At 49.4% G+C, this 27,641-nt stretch overlaps 1 protein-coding gene across 2 annotated transcripts in view; it reads right to left on the reverse strand.

Annotated features, from left to right (window-relative positions):
* TCF4 (transcription factor 4) overlaps positions 1-27,641 on the reverse strand; it is a 210,800-nt gene that overhangs the window by 89,044 nt on the left and 94,115 nt on the right. For both annotated transcript variants that reach the window (XM_084279020.1, XM_084279021.1), the window contains exon 5: positions 17,479-17,543. In XM_084279020.1, coding sequence (XP_084135146.1) covers positions 17,479-17,543 — 65 coding nt within the window. The remainder of the gene's footprint in view (positions 1-17,478; positions 17,544-27,641) is intronic.

The raw sequence follows: 27,641 nt of genomic DNA on the forward strand, positions 1-27,641 counted from the left end.
AAAAGCGAGGTAGCCAGATCCTTTATCCCTTTTTCCCTGGATTATTTTAGCCGTCGCGACGGTTTCGCTTGCCTCGTCGTTAGGCGCCACGCTAGAGGTTTGTAAGAGAAGGCAGAGGGTAGAGTGAATCCTGCCTCCCAAACTGTGCTAACTAGACAAAGAATTAAAGCTGGGTAGGGAGAAAATCTGTGCCGCTCGTTCAACAGCGAAGGAAGATCCATATGGAGATGATATTACCCCTCCTGGAAAAAACCCCAACAACCCCCCAACCAACAACAAATGTCGTTTCCATCCCTAAACTGAAGTTTGTTTGCTTTTCAAATGCAAAACCAAACCCAAAATCCCAGGAATTAGGCTTAAATGTTTGCTTGGTACCTAATAGGTAGGATATAATGTTTGGGGAAAGCTGCCTTTGATTTTTCCTTTGGTACAGAAACAGGTGAGACGAGAGGACGGCAAGCGCCGCGCTCTGCTAACGCGATGTTAATTCAGATTAGAGGGAAACGGCCTCCAAGCCTGTAATCCACAAGCCTCTGGAAACACAGAGGAGGGAAAACACCTCAGAAACCCCTTTTCCCCCCCTTTATTTTATCCTGACAACCCGGATTTTATTCCTTTCCCATTTTTTACAATTTAATTTCCCATCTTCTCTCTACTCCCCGATCCAGCATCAATCCCGGCGCAGCGGCGGTGGTGGGGATGTTGGGAGGAGGCAAGAGAAAACCCTGGGCTGAGATGAAAACAGATTAAGCTCCTTTTCTGAACTGATGCCAAATGTTTGTGGGTCGCGCTCACGTTCGAGTGTTCCCGAGCGCACAGCTGCGGTCCCGCGCGCCGCTCCCGCCCCGCGTGATGTATGGCGACCGCGGGACATATGTCGCCCTCGCCCAGCGGCCTGGGAGACGCAAACCGCCGCGTGGCGAGCGGTCGCAGCCCTGGTTTTCTCCCATCACCCAGGAGATCCTTCAGTCTGCCCCTTCAGAGGGTCCTCAGGCTGGGTGCAGAGGGGACGGGCAGCCCTCTGGATGTGCAGCTGGAGGGGGTGAGGGCGTGGGGCATCCCTCCCGAAAGCCCTCCGGCCTCTGTGTGCCCAGAGATGCTGTGGGCAGACTGGGAGCCCGCATCACCACGGGCACACAGATATTTTATAGGGCTGTATCAGGTTGTGTGTCCCCAAATGTATCATTTTAAATGAAATTTGTTTGCTTGATGAGCAAATTCTAATGAGAATTTGAGTGCTTCAGCCAGAAAACAAAGGGCGCTGCTATTTTTCACCATGTTGCTCCAGTATTTTAAGTTCCAATTCTTTTTGCTTTTAAAGATCAAAGCTTTTTTTTTGCCTTGCTTTTAATCACGTTGAGGCCTTCCTGGCTCTCCCTGCAAGCATCATGGCTCTGCATTGTTCCCTCTGCTTCAGCTCCAAGGGCTGGGAAAGCACCGGGGAGCCCCGACCGGCACTGAGCACCCCGAGGACACCCACCCATGAAGGGCTGTGAGGGGAGCTCTGTGAAATTGATGGGGTTTATTTTATTTTCTAGAAAGAAGAGAAAGGAAGGGGTACCCTGACCTCCCCCTCAACACTGAACACAGAACATGTGCTGTAGCCACACCCCCAAGTTCTTCTCCTCTCCCCCTTCTGACACACAACCCAACCCGTTTCGGAGCGCCCACCAGCCTGGTTTTGGGGGTCAGACCTCCTCATGCCCCAGATTTCAGCTGGATTTCCAGGCTCTGGCTTCAGATAGTGAATTTTCACTGAAGTCAAGTTAACTAAGTCACGCTGCAAACGCAGCTGAATCATTCCTTGGTTATTTCCTTCTGTGATTTCAATCCTCTGGTTTTAATCGAATTACGAAACTAAATTTCCACTTCTCATGTGACTCTGGGGGGCATCTGTTCAGAATCTGTCCGATTCCTACAAATATTCCTTTTCTTTGGGCTTTTGGAAATTTGGCAGCTCTCTGGAAATAAAAAAAAATCTTCTGGGTGTTTTTTTCTGGCCAGTGTTTCTCCTGGATGCCAAGTGGAAATGGCAACCCAGCGACGGCAAACACGGAGAGAAACAACTGCCCTGGGGTTCACTCAGCGTCTTTTCAAGCTAAACCCTTGGTTTTCCCTTTTTATAGATAAACCCACTTGCAGAAAAATGTGGGATTTTAGAGAACAAAGGAACTCCTGGAGCTGAGATTTCAAATTTTTTCCCACAGGATTTTTTTGTTTGTTTTGAAAATTCACAAAGAAATTTTATGATATTAAAGTTTTTTAGGATCTGATGGCAAATAACCTTTCATAGAATCATAGAATAGCATGGATGGAAGGGACCCCAAGGATCAGTGAACTCCAACCCCCTGCCACAGGCAGGGCCACCAACCTCCAGGCCTGGAGCTACACAAGGTTGCCCAGGGAACCTTGGCCTTGAACACCCCCAGGGATGGGGCACCCACCCCCTCTCTGGGCAGCCCCTTCCAGCCCCTCAGAACTTCCCCCTAAGATCTCATCTCCCCCTTCCCTCCTCCAGCTTCACTCCAGCCCCCTTGTCCTGCCAGTCTCTGCCCTTTAACAAGCTGATTCCCCTCCTGTTCCTCTGCTCCCTTCAGGGACTGGGAGGCTGCAGTGAGGTCCCCCCACAGCCTTCTCTTCTCCAGGCTGATTTCAGATTCAGCCCCGTGTTTTATTTTGGGTGAGCAAGATTTTTTTAAAAAACCAACCTAATTTATAACCTCTCCCTTAATTTTTACCTCTTCCCATCCCTTGGTTCACCATTAGGGCTGATGACTCAGATTATTATAGTGCAGCTTGATTATCACTAAAGGTTAGTTACTTGTTTGTGTTCACGATCCCCGTCCTTTGCCTTTGCACTCAGTGATTTCCTCACCCATCGCACAGACATCGCTGGTTTTTGAGAAGCTTTTGTAAACTGGAATGATTTCATTGCCCAGTACAGGGGGAAAAGGATTTTAGGCTGGAGTTTTGGAGCTGGAAATATCACCTTCAGTAGGAAAACCCTAGTGCTGCCACAAAGATCATAGAATCATAGAATGGGCTGGGTTGGAAGGGACCCCAAAGGTTACAGAGCTCCAACCCACTGCCACAGGCAGGGACAGCAACCAGAAGCATGTGTAGCTCCAGGCGTGGAGGTTGGTGGCCCTGCCTGTGGCAGGGGGTTGGAGCTCTGTGACCCTTGGGGTCCCTTCCAACCAGCCCAGTCTGGGATTCTGTGATTGGAGGGACTTTGGAGTGAAGAAAAAGTGTTTGACCCATGGGAAGTTCACCCAAGGTCACACAGGGAGACATCCAGATGGGGCTGGAATCTCTCCAGAGAAGGAGACTCCACACCCCCTGGGCAGCCTGGCCCAGGGCTCCCTCACCCTCACTGGCAAGAAGTTCTTCCCCACATTGGGGGGGAACTCCCTGTGCTCCAACTTGAGCCCATCGCCCCTTGTCCTGTCCCCACAGCCACTGAGCAGAGGCTGCCCATGGCCCCCTGTGTCCCACCCTTCAGCTCTTGATCCCCAGTGATCAGATCCCCTCTCAGGCTTCTGAACAGCCCCAGGTCCCTCAGCCTTTCCTCCCAGGGGAGATGCTCCAGGCCCTTCAGCATCTCTGTCCCTCCTCTGGACTCTCTCCAGGAGATCCCTGGCTGGTTGATCCCAGGGAGCCCAGAACTGGCCACAACACTCCAGGTTGGACACACTGCTGGCTCATGGCCACCCTGTCACCCACCAGCACCCCCAGGTCCTTCTCCTCAGAGCTCCTCTCCAGCAGCTCCCCCTCTGCCTGTACTCATCCAAGTGGTTATTCCCTCCCTAATACAATACTCCAGGTAGGAAAAAGGGTGTAGTAATGAACCTAGAAAAGAAGTTACGTAGGGTTGAAGAGTAAGTGGCTAAATCTGGTATTTGTTGAGTGTGTGGGGATATATATAGCCAGGAACTGCTCTCTGCATTATGAAACCCATGTCCTGGCATCCCTGTTTTTCACAGCACACCAAGATCCCTCTTTTGAGGTGCTGCTGAAGTTCAGGACAGCTCCCAGTGCCCACTTCTTCCACCAGCTCCAACCCTGCACCATCTGGTAGGTATCAGCATCGCGGTCACTCCTTGGGAGAGGAGGGGAAAGGAGGGGAGGGCTGTGTGTGTGTGTGTGGAGAAGATGGATTGTGAGAATTAATGAGCTGCAGGAATGAGCAGAGAACTCTGCTCTGGAGTTCTTCTTCCTGGAGAAATCCACCCAAGACTCGTTGGCAAGAGCTGCTTCATTGGGCTCTGCTGTTTCATTTCAGTTCCAGGCAGCACTTCACCGTGATTCAGTGAGGATGTCCTACCACTGCTTGCTTCAAAAAGTTCCTCTCCCTGGCAAATTCCTACAAACCCTCTAAAAAAAAAGCCCTGTTAACCTAACAAGTCAATTATCATGGCTCTTCCTTGTGTAAGCAGCCACTACAAACAGCTTACAACAGAAATCCTGGCTCCAGTTGGCTCACAAGGGGTAAAATATGTGACATGTTTCAGTCTTAAAAAGGTGGTTTTGTGGCTCAATTCCCATTTTTAATGATAGAATTATTGGTTTCCCTTTGAATAGGAGAACACAGGAAAGGCTGACAGAAGTTTGAAGGCATGGGAAATGGGGGTTTCCCCCCCCCCCCCAAATTCTCTCAGTAGTATTTTTAACTAAAGAAAAGTCACAGTAAAAAACCAGCAGAGACCAAAGAAACTTCCAGTCCAAGAGAAAAAGGTCATTAAATAATGAAATTGCAAAGCCTGTGCTAAATACTTGCAGTGCTTCTGAGGATGCTTTGGGTTTAACTTCTTGCTGTTCAGCAGCCTCAAAGATCAAGGATGACCTGTCTCTTTTTCATCAGAGAATCCCAGACTGGGCTGGGTTGGGAGGGACCCCAAGGGTCCCAGAGCTCCAACCCCCCTGCCACAGGCAGGGACACCAACCTCCAGGCCTGGAGCTACACAAGGCTGCCCAGGGAACCTTGGCCTTGAACACCCCCAGGGATGGGGCACCCACCCCCTCTCTGGGCAGCCTGTTCCACTCCCTCCCCTGGTTTAAGGATGCTTAACTGGTTAAAACTGGTGCCTTTATGGGAAGGAGTGGAGAAGTGAAACGTCCTGTTGCTTGTTGTGAAGGATGTGGAGGGAAGAAGCCAAGTTTGGAGCTGATGGTACCCAAGAGATGGAAAGAAAGGGGGGGAAAGGGGAACTCCAACCTTGGAAGGCTACAGGCAGGAAGAGCCCTCCCTGTAGGATGAAGAACTGAAGAAAAGGATGGATGGATGGATGGATGGATGGATGGATGGATGGATGGATGGATGGATGGATGGATGGATGGATGGATATACCCCTCCTTGATGGAGACAGCCACTGGTTCCTCCCAGAAGATGGGCAGTGACCTTCCCTGGACCACTGACAGACAGGAATGACATGAAGACATGACAGTGGCACCTGTTGCCTTGGGAAAGGACCATCAACAGCCTGAACTGGAGCAGCTCTGAGTATTCAACTCGTGTTTCACCTTACAGGAGCCTTATGTTTCCAGTGTCACAGTGTCACATCTCTTTTTACAGAGCCCTGTTATGCAATTAAGCCTAAACCCAACTAATGACACCCCTGGTATTTAATTAGGGACTTGCTTTTTTGCTCTCTGCTACTCACCAGCTTTTCCTGGCCAGTTAAAGCCCAAGCTCTTCACTGGAAACTGATGGGAGAGAGCTGAGGCTGAAGACAGTGGGAAGATGTATTGATTTCAAGTCAAGTCTGCAAAGTTTAGGTCACCTTGAGCTTAAGATGGGACAAAAAAGTCAGTGTCACCCCTCTGACAACCCCAAAATCAGCCAATTATTCTCCAGGAGAAACTGGGAGGCTCCCAGTTAGACCAGCACTGTGGTGGGGGGGAGAAAGGAACCCCAGTGCTCTGGAGTTCCAACCACAGTCCTTTCAAAGAGCTGGTGCTCAGAGGCTCTGCAGGCACCTGCTCCTCCTGCAGAGGGGCTCCTCCAGGTGGTGGGGAAGGACAGACCCTCCATGCATCCTCTCACTGCCCCACTGCTACGTTTCCTCCCTCCTTTCTGCATGGCAGAGGGCAGAAGCATCACTGCTGTAGTTAGGAGGATCTCTACAACTACGAGAAGGATCTCTACAACTATCAGAAGGAGCTCTACTATAGTGAGAAGGAGCTTACTATAGTCAGAAGGATCTCTACTACAGTGAGAAGGATCTCTACTACAGTGTGAAGGATCTCTACTATAGTGTGAAGGATCTCTATTATTGTCAGGAGGAGCTTACTGTTGTCAGAAAGAGATCTCTACTCCAGTGAGAAGGATCTCTACTACTGCCAGGAGGAGCTCTACTATTGTCAGAAAGATGTCTACTGTAGTCAGGAGCTCTACTACAGTGAGAAGGACCTCTGTTCTTGTGAGAAGGAGCTTACTATTGTCAGAAAGAGATCTCTACTCCAGTGAGAAGGATCTCTAGTACTGCAACAAGGAGCTCTACTATAGTGAGAAGGAGCTCTATTATTGTGAGAAGGAGCTTACTATTGTCAGAAGGAGTTCTACTATTGTCAGAAAGAGATCTCTACTCCAGTGAGAAGGATCTCTACTACTGCCAGAAGGAGCTCTACTACTATAAGAAAGATCTCTACTGTAGTCAGGAGCTCTACTACTGCCAGGAGGAGCTCTACTATTGTCAGAAAGAGATCTCTACTCCAGTGAGAAGGATCTCTACTACTGCCAGAAGGAGCTCTACTACTATAAGAAAGATCTCTACTGTAGTCAGGAGCTCTACTACTGTCAGAAGGAGCTCTACTATAGTGAGAAGGACCTCTAGTATTGTGAGAAGGAGCTTACTATTGTCAGGAGGAGCTTACTATTGTCAGAAAGAGATCTCTACTCCAGTGAGAAGGATCTCTACTACTGCCAGAAGGAGCTCTACTATTGTAAGAAAGATCTCTACTGTAGTCAGGAGCTCTACTACTGTCAGAAGGAGCTCTACTATAGTGAGAAGGATCTCTATTATTGTCAGAAGGAGCTTACTATTGTCAGAAAGAGATCTCTACTCCAGTGAGAAGGATCTCTACTACTGCGAGAAGGAGCTCTACTATTGTCAGAAAGATCTCTACTGTAGTCAGGAGCTCTACTGCTGTCAGAAGGAGCTCTACTATAGTGAGAAGGATCTCTAGTATTGTGAGAAGGAGCTTACTATTGTCAGGAGGAGCTTACTATTGTCAGAAAGAGATCTCTACTCCAGTGAGAAGGATCTCTAGTACTGCAACAAGGAGCTCTACTATTGTCAGAAAGATCTCTACTGTAGTCAGGAGCTCTACTACTGTCAGAAGGAGCTCTACTATAGTGAGAAGGAGCTCTATTATTGTGAGAAGGAGCTTACTATTGTCAGAAGGAGTTCTACTATTGTCAGGAAGAGATCTCTACTCCAGTGAGAAGGATCTCTACTACTGCCAGAAGGAGCTCAACTGTCAGAAGGAGCTCTACTATAGTGAGAAGGAGCTTACTATTGTCAGAAGGGGCTCTACTACTGTCAGAAGGAGCTCTAGTATTGTGAGAAGGCTCTCTCCTACTGTCAGAGCTCTACTACTGTCAGGAGCTCTCCTACAGCAAGAATTGATCAATGAATTACTGCTAAATGAGGACTGATAAATGAATGAAGCAGAAGAGACAGCAAAGAGCCATGGGAAGTTACACACCCAAATTGGTTCAACCTGGTAACTTCAGAGTATGGCAGCGACGTGCTGGGAAGGAAAGGGTGCTTCTCCTTGACTGATTATCTCTAGGACATGCTGGGTGCTTCATCACCTCTCTTCTTCATTCTTGCACTACATGATGGTGATAAGAATAGAACTTTATCCCCTCAAAATCAGACCTGTCCCAGCACCTCCTTACCCAACGTGAAGGGACCACTCGAGGTCACGGCGCAGGGACCAGAAAGAGCTGGGGAAAGACCCTGGTGAGTTGTATTTCAGAGCTCCAGTTGCTTTTCATTGGGCTTTACACCCATTTTTCCCCAGGCACTTTTGAAAGACAGGGATGTGGGAAACACCCACAATTCTACCTGTAGTAGAAACACCCATAATTCTACCTGTAGTACAGCCTCCACCTTTACTATTAAAACCAGCTAATGTTTTCTCCTGATAGTCAACCAGGATCTATTTTCAAAGGGAGAAAATAGTTTAAATACATAAATCACCCCTCCCAAAACCCCACCCCCACCCCATGGGCTGCAGTTTGATGCTACAAGATGCATTTCTGAGCTCTGTGTGTCCCCCCCACCTGCCAGGGACCACCCCAACGCCGCCCGCGGAGCGCAGCAAACCACGAGTCAGTTGTGGAGGGGAAAACCCCCCTCCCACCCTCTGAAAGGGGAAGAGTGAAAATCAAGTGAGAGAGGAAAGGGGAAGTGAGAAAGACACACATCCCCCCCTCCTCCCCCCCAAAGCATCGGGGAGCCGTTGGTGTGCAGCCCCTCAGCCTGCACGCGCGGAGACCCGGCGGGGGCTGGGAACGTGGGGCTCCCCTGGGGGCAACTGGGGTGCTGATCGTCCCTCTGAACTGTGGTCCTGGGAAGATATGGATATCTCTCAAGATATTGGGATATTAAGATATGGGGACATCAAGTTATGAGGATATCTCAAGAGGTATCTCCAGAGTTTCCTTCTCTGGAGAGATTCCAGCCCCATCTGGATGTCTCCCTGTCTGCCCTGTCCTGGGGACCCTGCTTGGGCAGGGGGTGGGACCTGATGGGCTCTGGAGGTCCCTTCCCACCCTCCCTGTGATTCCATAACAGTAACCACTCCTTTGTTTTGGTTTTTAAGCCAAGGAGCAAAGGAATGAACCACACAGCAGCAGCAGGACATCTCAAGTGCTCTCCTCCAAGGAGACAACACTGCTGAGGGCAGTGCTGAAGCCAGGCTGGACCAGTGGCTCAGGCACCAGACACCCAGGGAGAGAGGCTGTGAGACTCAAACATGCTCTTTCAAGTAAACAGGTTTCATCTCTTCCCCCCCCTCAGCTCTCACCAAGAAGGAAGTTGAAGAGCTTTCTGTGAAAATCAGGTGGCCAGAACTTACTGGGATGTGAAAGCCCTTCAAAACATAGAATCACACACTGGGCTGGGTTGGGAGGGACCCCAAGGGTCACACAGCTCCAACCCCCTGCCACAGGCAGGGACACCAACCTCCAGGCCTGGAGCTACACAAGGTTGCCCAGGGCCCCAGCCAACCTGGCCTTGAGCACCCCCAGGGATGGGGCACCGACCCCCTCCAGACCCTCACCACTCTCTCTGTAAAAAACACAGCTTGTGGGTCTCTGGACCCACAAACTCAAAGCTGAACCTTCCCAGAGCAGGCAGAAAAACCCAGGTGGAGAAACTCCAGCCAGTAAGAGTCATCCACCATCCATGGCACTTGTTCCTTGTGTGAACCAAACCCTCTGCTCCTCTATCTCAGCAACCTACAATACAACAAAAACAGCCAGGGATCTCCTGGAGAGAGTCCAGAGGAGGGACAGAGATGCTGAAGGGCCTGGAGCATCTCCCCTGGGAGGAAAGGCTGAGGGACCTGGGGCTGTTCAGCCTGGAGAGAAGAGACTGAGAGGGGATCTGATCAATGGGGATCAAGAGCTGAAGGGTGGGACACAGGGGGCCATGGGCAGCCTCTGCTCAGTGGCTGTGGGGACAGGACAAGGGGCGATGGGCTCAAGTTGGAGCCCAGGGAGTTCCCCCCCAATGTGGGGAAGAACTTCTTCCCAGTGAGGGTGAGGGAGCCCTGGGCCAGGCTGCCCAGGGGGTGTGGAGTCTCCTTCTCTGCAGAGATTCCAGCCCCATCTGGATGTCTCCCTGTGTGCCCTGTCCTAGGGACCCTGCTTGGGCAGGGGGTTGGACCTGATGAGCTCTGGAGGTCCCTTCCCACCCCTCCAGCTCTGGGACTCTGTGATTTCTTCAATTATGCTATGGACAATGAAACTGTGTCTTTCTGAATGCACGAGGAATTCTGCTAAATGAGCCATTCAGACATCTGAACCGAAGGCTGTTCCTTTAATACATTTGATTAACATGGAAATTTTATCTCTCATGTCATTACTTTAGTGCTGTAACATCAAAAACATTAGTCCTCAACGCTCCCACGATCACAGGAGGATGGTTTATGGGTGCTAGAACTAATTCCTGGAGCAGGAGAAATGTGCCACCTCCCAAAGCAAGATGCTCGAGCAGGAATGATGACAGAGGCAGAACTTCTCCAACTCTAAGTGGCCACAGAAGATACCAGATGGAATTTTGCTTCCCAGCCCCACTGAACTCAATGGGACTTGATCCATTGATCCCTAGGGTGGGAATGTGTACTGACAGAGTCAGGAGAATCCCAGAGTGGTCTGGGTTGGAAGGGACCCCAAGGGTCACAGAGCTCCAACCCCCTGCCACAGGCAGGGACACCAACCTCCAGGCCTGGAGCTACACAAGGTTGCCCAGGGTTCCTGACCTTGAACACCCCCAGGGATGGGGCACCCACCCCCTCTCTGGGCAGCCCCTTCCAGCCCCTCAGAACTTCCCCCTAAGATCTCCTCTCCCCCTTCCCTCCTCCAGCTTCACTCCAGCCCCCTTGTCCTAGGGACCCTGCTTTGGCAGGGGGTTGGACCTGATGAGCTCTGGAGGTCCCTCCCAACCCCTGTGATTCTCTGACTCTGTCTGTGTGGGTTTTTGATAGGGAGGGAGAACAGAGGTGGAATTCTCAGAGGTGAAGGAATCTTAGAAACCTGGTTATTTGACTAAGCCCTCCCAAAAAAATCTCTGAAGTCATTTGTAACAGAGGAAGAAAATGAACCAGCTGCCTCTCCAGGGGGCTGAGATAGGATGCCCTGCAAAGGTAGCTGGCCAGTTGGATCGGGGGAGGAGTTATTTCATTACTCCCCCCCTCCCCTCCCCTTCTAGACAGGTAGAGTTTTCAGTAAAGCCACATCTGCCTGGAAGAGTGCAGTGGCAGATGTGTCTCCATGATCAGAGCTGGGCTCCAGGGAACCGGCCCAGCGGAGCCGGAGCTGCGGCGGCAGCTGCTGGGCAGGGAGGGGCGGGCGCTGCCTGGAGCGCGGCGGCGCTTTGGCAGCTCCCTGCAGGTGGATTCCAGAGCTGGGATCCAATAACTCACTGGATCTGAGAGCAATAGAGTGGGAAGAGCCTTTGCCCTGATGCTGAGGAATGAAGTGGAGATTAGAAGCAGAGGGGAGAGCTGGAGACACCCCCACTACACACACACACACACGCAGGTTCACATCTTCCCTGGATGTGGCTGGGAGAGTGGTGGTGGTGTTTGCTATGGAGAGGTGGGCAGGATGGGGAAAAGGGGGGAAAAGGGGGGAAAAGTGGAAAAAAAGGCAAAGAAAGGGGGGAAAAGGAGGGTAAGGGGAAAAAGGGGGGAAAAAGGGGAAAGAAAGGGGGGAAGGGGAAGAAAGGGGAAAGCAAGGGGGAAGAAAGGGGGAAAAAGGGGGAGAAAAAGAGGAAAGAAAGTGTGAAAAATGGAGAAAAGGGGAGAAAAGGGGAAAGAAAGGGGAAAAAAGGGGGAAAAAGGGGGGAAAGGGAGGAAAAGGGGGGAAAAGGAGGGAAAAGGGAAGAAAGGGGGAAGAAAGGGGGAAGAAAGGGGGAAGAAAGGGGGAAGAAAGGGGGAAGAAAGGGGGAAGAAAGGGGGAAGAAAGGGGGAAGAAAGGGGGAAGAAAGGGGGAAGAAAGGGGGAAGAAAGGGGGAAGAAAGGGGGAAGAAAGGGGGAAGAAAGGGGGAAGAAAGGGGGAAGAAAGGGGGAAGAAAGGGGGAAGAAAGGGGGAAAAAGGGGGAAAGAAAGTGGAAAAAAGGGGGGAAAGTGGGGAAAAGCACAACAGCTCTGCCTTACTCCAAGTTGGGTCTCACCGACTACTAAGCGATGAGTGGAGCTACAACACGTGTATCCTCTTGTGCTAAGGAGTATCAGTGTTGTATGGACCCTGTGGAATAACCTCAGCCCCTCACCTTCAGGTGCTGTTGGGAAACTGAAGCAGGGTGATTTACACAAGGTGCAGCTCACGTTTCCCTACTCCCACCACGATGCTCATGGCCACCCTGGTGTCTACAACTGATGGTTCTACCTACCAACTTAGTTCTTCTGGCTCCTTCTGCCTTCACCTCTCCACAGTGCTGGTTTACACAAAGCTCCTGCTCTTCATTGCTCTGTCCAGACCCCCACTTACAATCTGAGTACCCAAGGAGTAATACAGACTCATACAGGGAAGCAGAGTAAAGTTGGAGCAATCAAGCAGGAACAGTCCTTAACACCACTGCCTGGCTAATCCACCCCAAACCAGCACGACAGAAAATAGAACTGAGCTTTGGGGAAAGATCTTTGATTTTAGGGCTGGAGCAGCTCCCCTGTGCAGAGAGGCTGAGGGAGCTGGGCTGGGTCAGCCTGGAGAAGAGAAGCTGTGGGGGGACCTCACTGCAGCCTGAAGGGACCCCAGGAACAGGAGGGGAATCAGCTTGTTAAAGGGCAGAAACTGGCAGGACAAGGGGGCTGGAGTGAAGCTGGAGGAGGGAAGGGGGAGATGAGATACTGGGGGGAAGTTCTGAGGGGCTGGAAGGGGCTGCCCAGAGAGGGGGTGGGTGTCCCATCCCTGGGGGTGTTCAAGGCCAGGTTGGATGGGGCCCTGGGTGACCTTGTGTAGCTCCAGGCCTGGAGGTTGGTGTCCCTGCCTGTGGCAGGGGGCTGGAGCTCTGGGACCCTTGGGGTCCCTTCCCAACCCAGCCCAGCCTGGGATTCTATGAAATGTTGAGCAGTACAGAATTCAGGTGACACACAAACCCCTGACTTTCCTGAATGAAAGGAGATGTTTCTGCCATTAACTTCAACAAAGCTGGTGCTTCCAAAGTGTCTTGACAACAACTTTGATCCCTATTTCTTAGCTCTCTTCTCCCTAATGCAATTAAATAGTTCCCAAGATGAGCTTGCCTCCATCCCCACTCTAATCAGGGTTGGATTTGCTCTGGCTTTTCAGTGAGAGCCCAGTGAGGCTTGGGAATGAAACTCATCTCCAAGGGTTGTGGTGTAGCTGACCTCTTCTCTCCTTGGGGTGAGGGATGAGTCTTCAGATCGCTGCCACGATTTGCATGAAGAAAGAGAAGTTGTTTTTAGGGGTTGTTTTTTTTTCCTCCCTACCAGAAGATTAATAGGCAGCAAGTTCAATATCGTTAGGTATTTAGTTTTCCTTAATTGTTCCAGGAACTCATCTACAGAGAGCAATGCATCACATCTGGAGGTAGCAATTTACCTTCCAGAAATCAACACACCCCCACGTGCTCCTCCTGGCTTCAGGAATAAAGGAGCTCACGCCGCTCCCATCACCATCCAAACTGGGATACCCCAAGGCTATGGGGGATTCTGACCCAGCCATGGGATCATCATCGCTCTTTCCATTGGAATTCACCAAGTTCCCTTCAGTATCTGCTGTGGGAGTGAGCTGATGTCCCTCAGCACGTGTGTGAAAGCCCACCCCACAAATCCTGTGCTAGGTTTGGAGCTTTTCCTGTTCTGTTCAGCCTGAAGGTTCATACTTGTTAATAATTTGGTGGATCCTGAGAGTTCTGCAGCCTGGAGAACAGACAACAGATGGTCCAGCCTCAGCATTAAGCATTATTCCTTCTGTACCTTTCAGAAACTCAAGAGATTCTTTTTTTAGCAATATTTTTTTCTCCTTTATGTCTGGGCAATGGTCATCTGCTTCATCTGCTTTCCAATCAGACTTCAGGAAAGAGGATGCAATGCACAAGTCCATGGATTGGGATTTTTATTATTTGGGTGGTGTTTTCCTAAAGTTCCTCAAATTTTAAGGAATGAAACAGCAGAGAGAAGGAGGAGGTGGGTAGGGCTTTCTCCATAGGCTCTTCATCCCTCCTACATGAGCACTGCCACGTAGCTACAATCCCAGAATCACAAGGTTGGAAAAGACCTTTAAAGATCATCAAATCCAACCAATCCCATCCTAAGCTAAACCAGACCCCTGAGCACCTCATCTACCTGACTTCTAAATACACCCAGGGGTGGGGACTCAGCCACCTCCCTGGGCAGCCTGTGCCACAGCCCCACAACTCTGCCAGGGAAGAACTTTGCCCTCCCAGCTGAGCTGACCCTGCCCTGGGGCAGCTTGAGCCCATTGCCCCTTGTCCCATCTCCTGGCCCCTGGCTGCAGAGACCATCGCCCACCTCTCTGCACCCTCCTGGCAGGGCAGGGGAGGTGGGGAGAAGGTCTCCCCTCAGCCTCCTCTTCTCCAGGCTCAACACCCCCAGCTCCCTCAGCCGCTCCTCAGAGGATTCACCCTCCAGCCCCTTCCCCAGCCTGGTTGCCCTTCTTTGCACTCACTCCAGGACCATCAAGGATCCATCCAGAGAGCTGACCACTTCTGCACCAACTGAATTCTGAGGAAACTCCAGAATTGGTCCAGAGGAGAGTAAAAAAATAACTATTCCATCTTATCTTTTAGGAGAAAAAACCCCAAATCTTGGAAGTCTCACCCTACAGCCACATCCATTGGCTTCTTCAGCAGAACCCTGGGGTTCTTCCAGTGCCTTGACAGCTGGTACTGCCCGGCACGGGGGCCAGGCACTCAGCATCCTGCTCATTGGAGCTCCAGCTTTGCTCTCTCCTGCCTTCTGGAGCAGAAGCCTGGCGAGGGGCGATGGTGCGCGGGTCCCACCGCGGGCGGCCGGCGCTGCCTGTTCCTGCGTCAACCGTCACGGCCGGTACCCAGCAGGGCCCCGCCAGGGCTGGCGGCTGTTGGCTGAGCTGTCACTTGGCTGAGAAGGGTGGGGGGGCTGCACCTCCTGCCAATGTCCCCATGGGATCCAGCCAACCCCCCCCAGTCCTTCCCAGCACCCCGGTTGAGTCACAGAGCTGGGGGGGCACAAAGGGGCTGCAGCACAAGGCGTGTATCAAGCAGAGAAGTGTTGAGGTGTAACACCAGTATGAACTCAGAGACAGGTTCTACCTTACTGGCACTATCAGGAGATGGACCAAAGATGCTGGAATGGAAAGAAAACCTACAAGAAAAGGACCAAGAGGAGCAGAGTGGGATTTCCAGGAGGCTGGAGCTGTGGTGGAGATGGGTGGACAATAACCCCAGTGCTGGGGCTGGAAACACACCCCAACAACACATCCCAATCTGCCTCTTAACAATACAACCCAAAAGCACCCAAGGATCTGAAAGCAAAGAGGAGTAGGTAGAAATGGCTCCTAAAACTCATTCAGAGCTCCTGCAGTCACTTTGGATCAGGTGAGGGAAGGGCTGAGGTGTGACCTTCAGATAAGCACTGTGGTGGTACTTAGAGGGTGCTGAAGAGCTGCATGCCTAAGCTCAGCTCAGGGCTCTGCCCATCACCAGCCAGCACACAGGCTTCTCTGGCAGCAGAGCAAACCTTGCTGTCCCTATGGGGTCACACTGACCCTGACAGCAGAGCAGACAGAGCAGAGCAGCTCTGCACTGGCCAGCAGAAGAGGCTCCATCACTGTGGGTGAAGCTGCTCCCCGCTCAGGCTGCCCCAACCCTGCCTCCAGCCACAGGAACCCCTCCAGTAGTGGGACCCACTCCGGGCCCAGGATCCAGGAGGCTCCCCAGCACACAGCCCCAGCAGCGCTGCAGAGGGAAGGGCCACACCATGACCACCAGCCAAGAGCACAGCCCAGCAGCCATCAGACCCTACAGCTGGCAAACACCTCTTGGTGTTTCACTGCCCAAATGGCTTCATTTCCCTACACCACACTGTTCAGACCATAAGAAGAGATGTTTCCCCAGATTATTAAAGAACATGGAAGTACAAAAGGAAAAGAAGCAATCAAGTATTTCCCTTTCCTGGAGAGAAATACCCCCCCAAAATAACCAGAGATCAAATATTTCCCCTTTCCTATAGGAAAATAACCTCCCAAAATAACCAGAGAGCAAGCACTTCCCTTTCCTAGAGAGAAATAACCCCCAAAATAACCAGAGATCAAGTATTTCCCTTTCCTAAAGGGGAAATAACCCCTAAAATAACCAGAGATCAAGTATTTCCCTTTCCTAGAGGGAAATAACCTCCCAAAATAACCAGAGAGCAAGCACTTCCCTTTCCTAGAGAGAAATAACCCCCAAAATAACCAGAGATCAAGTATTTCCCTTTCCTAAAGGGGAAATAACCCCTAAAATAACCAGAGATCAAGTATTTCCCTTTCCTAGAGGGAAATAACCCCCTAAAATAGCCAGAGATCAAGTATTCTCCTTTTCTAGAGAGAAATAACCCCCCAAAATAATCAGAGATCAAATATTCCCTTTCCTAGAGGTAAACCACCCCCCCCAAAATAACCAGAGATCAAGTATTTCCATTTCCTAGAAGGAAACAACCCCCCTAAAATAGCCAGAGATCAAGTATTCTCCTTTTCTAAAGGGAAATAACCCCCTAAAATAGCCAGAGATCAACTATTCCCTTTCCTAGAGGGAAGTAACCCCCCAAAATAACAAGAGAGCAAGTATCTCCCTTTCCTAGGGGGAACTAATTTGCATTCTAGCTGGGTTTTGGGGGGTTATTAGTGGTTTTGTTGGGGTTTATTTTCCTGGCCTAGAATATGAAGCAAGCTATTCAATTCCTCCAACAGTTTTCCAAGAGAGCGATGCTACGGCGCTTAGGAAAAGGCATCCTAGAGCTTCTCCAAGCCCCAACTGAATTTCATCTTGCTACTGAAATGAAAAAGCCAGCCTCTCTGTTTGGGTTTTTTTTTTCTTCTTAAATATATAAAAAATAATCAATTGTCTTTTGAAACAAAGCACAGACTTTTGGCTATTGATAGTCATTTTTAGACTCAAGACTTTCTCTAGAGACTTCAAAGGATGCAAATGGCAAGAGCAGAGCGGCGCGGGCGCCGGCGCTCTCTACCTTTGTATTGCATTGGGGGTTTATTATTTAATTAAACTACTCTTATTTTTCTAGCTCACGCAGCCTTCCCTTGAGACGGCTTTGCTGTTAGCCTGCTGGCCTTGACTTCCAGCCAAAACCAATTCAGAAACAAAAAGGGACAACAAATCATATTTTCACAGACATTTTTATCCCTCAATACAACCTTGTTTTCACACAACATCCTACAGATCCTAGGAAAACCAGGATTTATGGCGGTAGCCATCCAAAGCTAGGGGCTGACACCGGCTCCGCGGTGCGCTGCGGGACGGACCCGCCGCGGGATTACCACGAGGGGCAGGAGGCAAGAGGCTGCAGCCGCTCTGACTGCAGCTGTCTTAGGGCAAGCCAAGCACCAGCACTCTCCAGTAACCACAGAAAAGCTCAGGTAGGAGCTTTAAAACTGGGATTTGTAAAGAAAACCCCATCTCTGCAGCCACCACTGCCTGTGGCGGAGCCTCCGCTGCGCGCGGTGAAGAAGCAACCTGGAGTATCCAGCCCAGCCCCTGGGATGAGTAGGCTTCTGCTTACCTGGTGGCAACCCTGTAGATTTGAGTCTCTTCCATACGACGAGTATGAGCCCCTTTCTGTTTTACCTGTTGGGAAACAAGAAAGAAAGAGGTGTAGAACAGATATAACTGGGTCTAAATAGCTTTCTATGTGAGTTATCTGAGCACTTCAGGTGATGTTCCCCACGTTCCCGGATGGAAAGCCGCCGCGTAACGCACGTAGGGAAAGGGATTAACACCTTTCCATGCTGGGGATAGTGATGGGAAACAAACTTCTTCACCTTGGTTGTGCTGCTCTGTTTGAGACCTGGATATGGGATTTATCTGGCTGGAAGCATGGGCAGACCTCCCCACACCTCCCCTTGCCCAGCACCCAGGCACCCTCCGTGTCCCACCACACGTTGGGGGCACGGCGGGTCCCTCACCGGCTCTCCGGGTGGCCGGTTTTGCTAAGGAGCTGCCAGGGATGCAGCTTCCCTCTCCCTTTCCCAGGAGCAGATTCCCCCCACCATCAAGGCAACGATGGAATTCACACCAGGGAAAGAGATGCCCACCGGGAACTCGCCGTTTGCTGCCAACACCCAAATGGGGGCCTGATGAGCATCAGGACTCCCTGCCAGCCCCAAATCCACCCCCCCCTTCTTTATCTTCTTCCCCAGCCTGACTGCCAGTACCAGTTACAGTTATGCCAGAGTTACAGAAGGAAAAGAAAGGTTCTTTGAAGGTTTGAACGGGCAGAAAGCAGGAAGGGAAGAGGTGGTTTCTGCAAAGCATTAAGTCATGGCTGAGCAGCACCGCACCACGTGCTCCGGAGACAAAGAGCAGTCAAGAGGGCTGATATAAAACATATTGACACTAAAAGACCACCCTTATGGTGAGGATAATCACGGGAGGAGGGGAGGTATTATCTAACGCACCATCCAAGAAACACAGTAAAAATCACTCATAAAATTAAAGTTTTTATTATAGGCTGGGGCATAAAACCCACCACACACGGTCCCAGTTACCAGGGACCAGATGCTCGCTTTATCTCTGCACCTCCCAGCAAGGCGGGGACACCTCCGCACCCACACGCTGGGGTGGGGTGGCTGGGTGCCCCCAGGTGTGAGAGGTGTGGGGATGGCACTCCGCTGACCCCCGCGCTGAGGAGATAAAGCCAGCGTGCTGAGACACCCACCAAAACCATCAGAGAAAGAGGTGATAATAATCATCACTATATAGAAAATATAATTAATAAATATATAATAAATAATATCAGGAATTATTATGTTTAAAGTCCTTATTATTATTTTAAAAGTCCTTTAAATGAATTTGGAAACCCTGGATTAGAATAAAGACCCCCAGCCTCACAGACATCAGGTCTAAGCAAGGCGGGTGGCGCACGGGGGTCCCTTCCTCACCCATCCCCTTGTGTCTCCTAATTCCTTAGCCCACGGTGAGGCAGATGATGAGACAAAGGGTGCTGGAGCCAGACCTGATCATTCCCATTCGGATGCTGCCACAAGCCTCTCCGTTGCCATACGGCTGCCAGGTTTCATCGCCCTTCGGCGTCACCGCTGAAGTTCGACTATCGCGAGCGGGTTGGAATGAAATAAAACCCCCTCTCTCCTCGCGATAATTCAAGCCTCCAGAGCTTGCTTTTGTTCCTCCACTCGTTTTGGTCTTCTTGTTTCCCACTTCAAATAGCTCCTTAAAGCCAGGAACCTCCAAAATTTGTTTGCAATTCACAGGAGACAAGTATTAGCTTAGGGTAGGACGTGGTTATAGCCAAACGAGGGGTCACCCCGCTCCACACAATGCTGCCCCCCCCTTGGGTTTGGAGTTACTGGGAGCAATTCTGAGATTGAAAGGACGATGATATTTTCATCTCTGAAATCTCTGAGGTCAGTTTGGAAAACAAAATGTCTCGCCGGCGCGCCTGGAGTTCCGTGCGCTACTTCCCATCACCCCAAGAGGGCCAGAAAGTCGATGCAAATAAGTGCTGAGGATGTGGGGGACACACACACACACACAACATGACATGGGGGGGGAGGGAAAGAAAAAAAATCCCAAAGGGAAAAAATAGGGTTGAGGGGAAGAGAGCACAAGGAATGCTGGAAGGTACTTTGAAGGCGCTTCTCGCCGCTGCCCGCGTAGCCGTAATCTCCTTTTCTATGGTATCAGACACAGGCAGCCTCATCTTAATTTCAGTTGTTAAAAAATATTTATCCAGATACAAAAATAAACCCACCGCAAATTACAAGTTGTCAGGGTTAAAATCTACTTCTATTTGTGTGGGGGAGGATAAGAGAACAGCATAGACATGAATCATTCTCAGTAATTTGAGTGTTTCCATGACATCAATGGGCACTCGTCCAGGACTCTGTCGAAGTCTGCGAGGTACCAAAGCGGCACAGCAGCCAGCAGGAGATTGACTTTTTTTTTTTTTATATATTTTATTTTATTATTTCCCCCTCCCTCCCTCCTTTCTTATTATTATTTTTTTTATTATTATTATTTTATTTTAAAGGATTATACTCCTTGTAAAGATTTCCTCCCTAGCATCCCCTTTACCCACCAGCTCTGGAGATGAGGAGCCGAAGCACATTTCATTCTGCTACAGTGTAAAAAAGCCTTTAACTTTATTACGCGGTGGCGTTGGCGGCGGCGGCGTTGTTCCCACGTACAGCCAGAACGCTGCTTCCCCCCCTCTCCCATCCATTAGGAACAAAATAACCCCAATTTCTAGACAAGAAACCACAAAAAAAAGTCCTGAAACTGTTAAAAAGAGCAGAGATTTGCACGAGCCGCGCTCCCGTTCCGAAACGCTCATCCTTATCCTAAGGCCGTGGTGATGGTGGTGGTGGAGGGAAGAGGAGGGGAGGGGGGGGGGGGAACCCCCATCTCTTTTTTTTTGTGTGGAGAAACTGGCCATTTCAAATTAACTCCAGCCTTGATGTTGATTTTCTGCTTCAAATTCCCTGGCACGTTTGTTTCAGAGAATCAAATTTGCCAGAGCGCTGATAATCTGCGCGAGGAAAAGCTCTTTTTAAGCAACTATTTTGTCTTTTGCAAAAAGAAAACAAACAAACAAAAAGCTTCTCTTGAATTATTTTTTTTTAGGGGGGGGGGGTTTAACTGGATATTCAAGCATCCTTTCCAACGCCCCAGCCTGCGCCGTGCGTTCCAGGAGGTTTGTAAGAGCTAAAGAGCCTCTCTCTTCTTTTTTTTTATATTAAAAAAAAGAGGAAAGAGAATCTTTAGCTCTCTTATTTTAAAAAAAGAGAAGAAAATGTTTTTTTTTTAAAAAAAAAAAGAGACAAGAGAGAGAGAGAGTGAGTCTACAGCGATGTAGACACCCGACGCATTCACTGCGGAATTTTCGAGACAACCCTCTAGTACTAGAATGCGGCAGCCGCTGCGGATATTTTTTGGCACAAAGACAATGGTGGCAGTGCCAAGCCCCATGGCTAAAACTACTCAAAAGAGGCATAAGGGTAGCATTAATCGTTCAAGTCTTTTACTGCATGGAGTAGTGTTGTCCATATTTTAAAAGCTAAAAGTACCCGTTAGTAATATTTGTTGTAAAGCGGGGAGAAAGGGAAAGGAGGGGGGGGGACCTAGGGGAAAAAAAAAAGAGAGAGAGAAGGGAAGGGGGAAATAAAATAAAGGAGCTTGAAATAGAGATGAATAACAAATCTTGTCAGATATCTGATGAATTTTTTCCTACCTAGAAGACCTAATGGGAAAAGGTGCCCGTTTGTTGCTGGCAGCCCGAACGCGCCGGGCGATCTACGGCCCCTGATCCGACAGTGGGAAACAAAGCTCCATGGAAGACGTTGACCTACAAAGGGTGGTGAATAACTTTCTCCTTCTTTAGGTAAAGGCAGGAGGGGAAAAAGAAGTATCTCCATCGTTAGCGGAGGCGCTAATTTCGCCTGCGTGGAAATATCTATCTATATATTCGATTAATCGCCACAATGCATGCCAATCAAAGGCGAGACAAAGAAACCACTACAGGCAGCTCCTGGGTTCTGACAAACGCTGTATCTCCAGGCTCAGCTCTCTAAATACCTCCAGAAAACAAACAAACAAGAGAAAAAAAAATATAAATAAAATAAAAATATATATACACACATATCTCCCCCTTGCTTATCTTCAGGACACTAAGCCGAGCGCTTTGGGAACTAATTGGTTGGCGGTTTTTGTTTCGCTGCGGAAAAGCAAAGCAGCCCAGGACTGCCAATGGATCAATAAAGAAGCCACTCGCCTTTTCATGGTGTTACTTTGAAAAATTAATCAAATTAAGTAGAAAATTTAAGCAACTTCCCGAGCAGAAAGGCAAAAGCATCTGATTCCTCACATTCTTTTTTTTCCCTGCCCTGGGAGATAGGGCACCTTGGGTTTGGGGTTATTTTTTAATTCTGGGAGGCAGAATGAGAGGCATGAGGCAACTCTTTCCATCTGCAGAGAGAAGGAAGTGAAGCTCGTTCTATAAATGACTTCAATTCAGTGTTTACATTGATTGCATGTTTGACATATTTTTTGGGGGGGGAGATGAGTTAAGACCAGAATATTCGGATTCAGCTCGTCGCTGCCCTACATTAGGCTTTGCTTAGACTCAAGAAGAGAAACCTGTCTTAGAATTTTTTTTTAAAAAAATAATTAAAAATAAATTAAAAGAAGGGATTTGATCCCATTTTAGCAGGGGGTGGAATTTCAATTCCCCTCTGAAATTTTGCTTAAGCCTATTTCTCATTGTATTACGCTGGGTTTAGTCTATTTGATAATTCACCATTGCTCCCACCGATGTCCGATGCTGCATCCCGATCGATTCCCCTATGGAGAATGACAAATGAAAGGAGAAATCAGTGTTGAAGCCAGACCAGGCAGGAGGAACACAGAGCCAGAGCCTGGCAAAAACTTCTTCAGAGCCAAAGCTCAACTTTATTCTTATTTCTCTGGATTTAACGAACGCGGCGCACGGGTTACCAGCCGTAACAGGGTTGATTTGCATTGCTCCCAGGATGGGGAGAGAGTTTATTTCTACCTTAACCTAGAGTTGTGGCACTCAAAATTTACTTATTCTTCTTTAAATTCAGTCGCAGGAGGATGAGAGGCTTTGGGAGCTCCAGGGAGCGAAGGGCTCCGAACGCTGGACCTGCCCGACTCAAGGATCTTCGCGTGGTGCCGCAGGATCTTTGTGCGATGCTGTAGGATCTTCACACGGTGCCAGCCAAATTATTGATGAGGGGGTTTTTTTTGTTTGCCTCAGAGATTTGAAAACCTGAGTGGTTTCAGCAAAGAAATCAAGCTCCCATAATACAGAATTAGAAATTATAGGAGGAAAACCCTCAGCGGAGCCACCGTATGGTATATTATCCTATAGGTGCCAGCAGCTCACCCTCAGAGGAATGCACATGCCCTGTGCCCTCTGGGGACTCGCTGTCTTTTGCCCTTGATATTAAAACTCACCCTGTTTCCATCCAGGGAGCTGGCAGGTAGCTGCTTGCTTTATTCAGAACTTTTGAATACTCTGGGTTTTAAAAGGAGGAGAGAAAAAAATCCCCAAACAAGGGGAGGAAAAGAGGAAAGGAAAAAGCTTGTGGTGGGAAATGAAGGGGGGATTTTTTTTTTTTTGGCTTTTAACTGAAGGATGCAAATCCAAACGCTGTCCCTGGCACCGGGGCTAACAGCTGGCTTGAGGCTTGTGCCCCTTTGTGCGATGCAAGCTTCTCCTCGCCGCTCGGCGCCTCCTCGGCGCGTACCCCAGTGCTCGCCGGCGCAGCCCCGGGAGCTGGCAGGGGAACAGGCAGCCCTGTGCTGGGGCTGGGGGGACAGGTGAAGCGCGGGGATGGGCTGCGGAGGGTCGGTGACATGGAGCCGGGGTGGGGGGATGAATGAATTTGGGCAGTGGCGGCCGATGCTGGGGGGGTCCGGCTGCCATTTCTCCTCTTCCAACGTTTAAACACAGAGAGCTGCTTCTGGGCTGAGTTACTACCAACTTGGGCTTGACCTGGGTTGGATCTCTGAGCTTCTCCAAGAGTAACGGGCTTACCGGGAGAGGATACACAGTCAAAATACCCTCTTTATTTCAGCCAGGGTTGGAACGGGGTGTTTTACATCACAAAGAATCTCATCCGCTGGTAATGGAAGTATCATGTTAATGAGCTAGTTCTGCTTTGTGCTGGATGTGAAGTACAGACAATAAGAAAGAAATCAAATCGATTTTAAGCAAAGTTTGGGCAATAACATCCCCAGAACAGCCCGAACGACACGGCTCCTGAGCCAGGGAAGGTGCACAGAGTAGCTCCCAAGCTAAGGGAAGGTATTCACCCTGGTATCTGGAATGGCATCACAGCCAAAGGTGCAGCACAGTGTTAGGGCAAAGAGATCTTTTTGATGTGCACGAGGATTTTGGCACTTAGGCTGCTGTGCAGTAAACAGTAATGGTTCTCCGAGAGGCGTTACGATGCTGGAGCAAGTACCAGCACAAAGGGAGATTTTCATTTGATTTTTTAAACACTCCCATCAAAATGCAAAGGCAATGAAATCCTAAAACCCACCTTAAAATCGAGCTAGAGCTGACTCAAGCAAGCTAAAGCAAGGAAATTGAGGGTGAAGGCGATGCTTTGCCACTGACACCTTGTTTAAACAGGCATGGTTAATCCCCTGAACACCCCAAAGGCCAAACTACTTCCTTACACACACCTTACGTGTCCGTGTCTCTATGTCGGGACATATGTGTGTGGCTGGGAACGGCTGTGCTGCCCGCTGCAGGGTGCTCTGGGCGAGTATCCCTGGTGGGGAACGAACCGACCCCGGTGCTGCCCATCCCATGGTCCCTCCTAGATGTATTTCACTCTCTCCACAAACACCCCAGACAGGTTATTCCTCTCTGTGTTTGTCAGTGATCTCAGTACACGACCCGCTGGACACGAACCAAAAGAGGGAGGCAAATTGCTCAATCTATTCCTGCAATCTCCCAAATAACAGCATCTAATCCAGGGCTTCACCTGCTTTTCAACCAAAATAAGGGGGGCAAAACAAGCCCTGGAACTCTAGGAATGTGAAGAGAGACTATCAAAGCCCATATTCTGCCTGATTTATACTAATCAGTCCCTCAGTCCTCGACCGGTCCCACTAAAATCAATTAGAGCATAAAGCTTATCAGGCTCTCTGATAAAAGAGAGGCTTGATGCTAAGTTATGATGCAGGGATTGATTGTGTCTAATCCAGTCAGAACAAGCTCCTTGCACCCTTTGCAACAGGTTTTGGGCACCGTGAAGGTCATCAGAGGCCAGGCAGGTATCGCTGCAACCGATGAACGGTACCGCGGTCGGCGGAGAAGGAGCTTTAACGAGCTTAATATCGAGTGCACACACTGATTGAGCCCAGAATGATAACCTTTCAGCATTAAATTAGGTATTTAATGAAATAAACAATTGTTGATTTCGATGCTGTCTTAAGAAATGATATTTGAGTTGAAGGAACCCTCAAGGTTCCTCCCTGTTGTGGCTCTGATGCTCTGCCCAGAGCAAGACGCCGACGGAACGTTTACAGGAGACAATCCTTCATTTAGAGGGAAGATGCATCTGACTTTCACAAACATCTTTAGTCGCCTTTTCATGGGGAATTTCAGTCTAGAGGAAATAATTAGGCTTCATCTCAGCCTGAACACCTGTATCACTCTGGAAATAGGCAAGAAACAAAAAAAAATCTAAGAAAGCCTGGGGTTTTTTACCTCTTTCTGGGAAGATGCAATAGCCTGAAAGATGGGCTGGGGTGGGTGTGTGGGGGTGAAAACAGGGATCAGAGAACCAACAAAAAATAGTCATGAAAAGCTTTACCCAATGTTAAGAGAACTGGGATAATAAAAAGGGTCAACATTTTCATAAAGATCTAAAGGATGTAATAATACTCCAGCCCTGAATGCAATATAGAAGAACTGGATGTAAAGCACAGGCTGATGTTTTATCCAAAGTAAGCCTGGCAGGGTTAGTTCCAATTGAAATAGGCTGCTGGGTGATCCCTCAGTATTTGTTCAGGGCCCAGGTTGGGAGATCTTTATCGTGGATCTGGAAACCTGGGGTTTCATTCAAGCACAAAGAGAGAATGGCTTTAAAACAGGCTGGATAAGGACTGCAGGCCATGGAAGACATGGAATTCAGAGAAGATGGTAAACAGTCCTACAGCCCAAGCCTGGGCTCTCAATCTCCGCGCTCTGTGAACCGCCCCAATCTCATCATGTACTAAAAACCCCGACCCCCTTGGACATGATAAAGAGCCTGGAAGGCTTATCCTTCTCATCAGGGATCAACCCTGCACCTCGATGTGCTGAACAGCACCTGTTCCCCTCAGCAGCTGTTGTCTCAGGATGTTGCTCTGGGTGGCACCAAAGGCACCCAAGCCCAGGGCCAGCCCACCCATCGCATCCCAGTGCTGGGCTGCCGAGCCCACCTGATCCACCAGAAGCCCACAGCATCATCTGTGCACCAGAAAGGCAGGATACCAGGACACAAACACTGACCATGAGCACACACAGACTCATTTTAAAAGCCAAGATAAATGTTCACATTTTAACACCAAAACCATCACCCCTCCTGGTTTTCTTCCCATCTTCAGGTGCTTTCTGCCTTGAGATTACAAACCCACCATGTGTTTGTAACATCAGGTGGAACAGAGGAGGGAATTAATTTTTGTTCTAATTCTGACATTATAAAAACAAGGGATTGGGTCGTTTGGATGAGCTCAGCAGACAAAACAGACCACGAGCTTCTGGTACAGCAAAACATCAGGAAGGAAGCGATGAATACGCCGGAATGCTGAACTCCCCATCGGTCTCCCATCGGTGCTATCCAGCAGAGGGCATGCCTACCCCAACCAGATCCTTACACATCAGAACTCATGCTTCCTAAACACTTTGGGAACAAACAAGCCAGGCTGAGGCTACCAGCAAACTCATAGCACCAGTACACACACTGTTCAGTGCTGGTGGGTCCTCAAAGCACCAGTATACATGCTCTCCAACACTGTTGGGTCCTCAAGGCACCAGCATATGTGCTCTCCACCGCTGTTGGGTGAACAATGACAAAGCCCTCTGGTGATAAGACCCCAAGGAATGCTGATTCCTACCCCAGGGAAAGCCCTGGAGAGAGGGCTCACCCACCTCTACCAGCTGAAGACCTTCCTCTCGCTGCCAAGGGCAATGCCAGTGACCCTCACGCCACAAACCCAACCGCTCCTCGCTACAAACTTCCCTCCTGAAAGGAACTGTTTTGTACCAAAGAGCAAAAGTTCAATTGACTTCCAAGTATTTTATCCTCTACAGGTGAAATATCAGCTGTGTTAGTGTTAAATAGAGCCAGGGTTTCATCCTGGAGTCTTTACCGCGCAGAGCGGGACAGCGGTGTCACCAATGGTTTCTAGAAGGGGACAGTGATGTCACCTATGGTTTCTAGAGGAGGACAGTGATGTTACCTACAGTTTCTAGACAATATTTCATCATTTTTAACCAGATTTAAGTGAGAAGAAATCTTTCTAAGCCTGATCCAAGGAAGCTTTTGTCATCTGCAATGTTCAAACCAAAGAAAGCTTCCTGAGGACTACTCATCCTCGAGGGTCCTCCAGTGGAAGCCCTTCACCCCACAGCTGCTGAGCCAATGCTCCTCTCCCAACCATTGCTGGTTCCATGTCTTCAGAGAGGTACCAACACACCAAGGAGAGACCTGCAGTGTCTCTTGCGACCGTAATTATCGTATGATGGTAATTAACTGCTACGGTGCATCCAAAAATCTGCTCAGTCCCAACCTTACCCTCTACTTTAGAGCACAGTCATGGCTATTTAGGTTCTTTATCAGATAATCTATTATATATATATATATTTTTGGGGAAGTTTCAATAGCCTTGGGAGATGAACTTTAATTTCCAAGGTCTCCAAGGCAGGCAAGCTTAGGTTACATGTAGGTCACAATAAATACTCCTCATCCCTTGGCCGGCGCGAGCTGCGCCGCCGCTGCCTAAGTTGAAATGACAAGCCTTTATTATTCCTAAGCACTCCATTCTCAACCATTTGCACAATCTGTTAAGTCCAGACAAATTTAAATGGTTCTGACATGCAGCCTGCTAGGGTCAGTGACAGGGATAATGCCTCTTTACGTGGGGAAAATTTTGTGGCATATAGGTCACTCTCTTAAGGGGAATCAA

Source organism: Gallinula chloropus, assembly GCF_964237585.1.
Source record: "Gallinula chloropus genome assembly, chromosome: Z".
In the NCBI taxonomy this organism is placed as follows: domain Eukaryota; kingdom Metazoa; phylum Chordata; class Aves; order Gruiformes; family Rallidae; genus Gallinula; species Gallinula chloropus.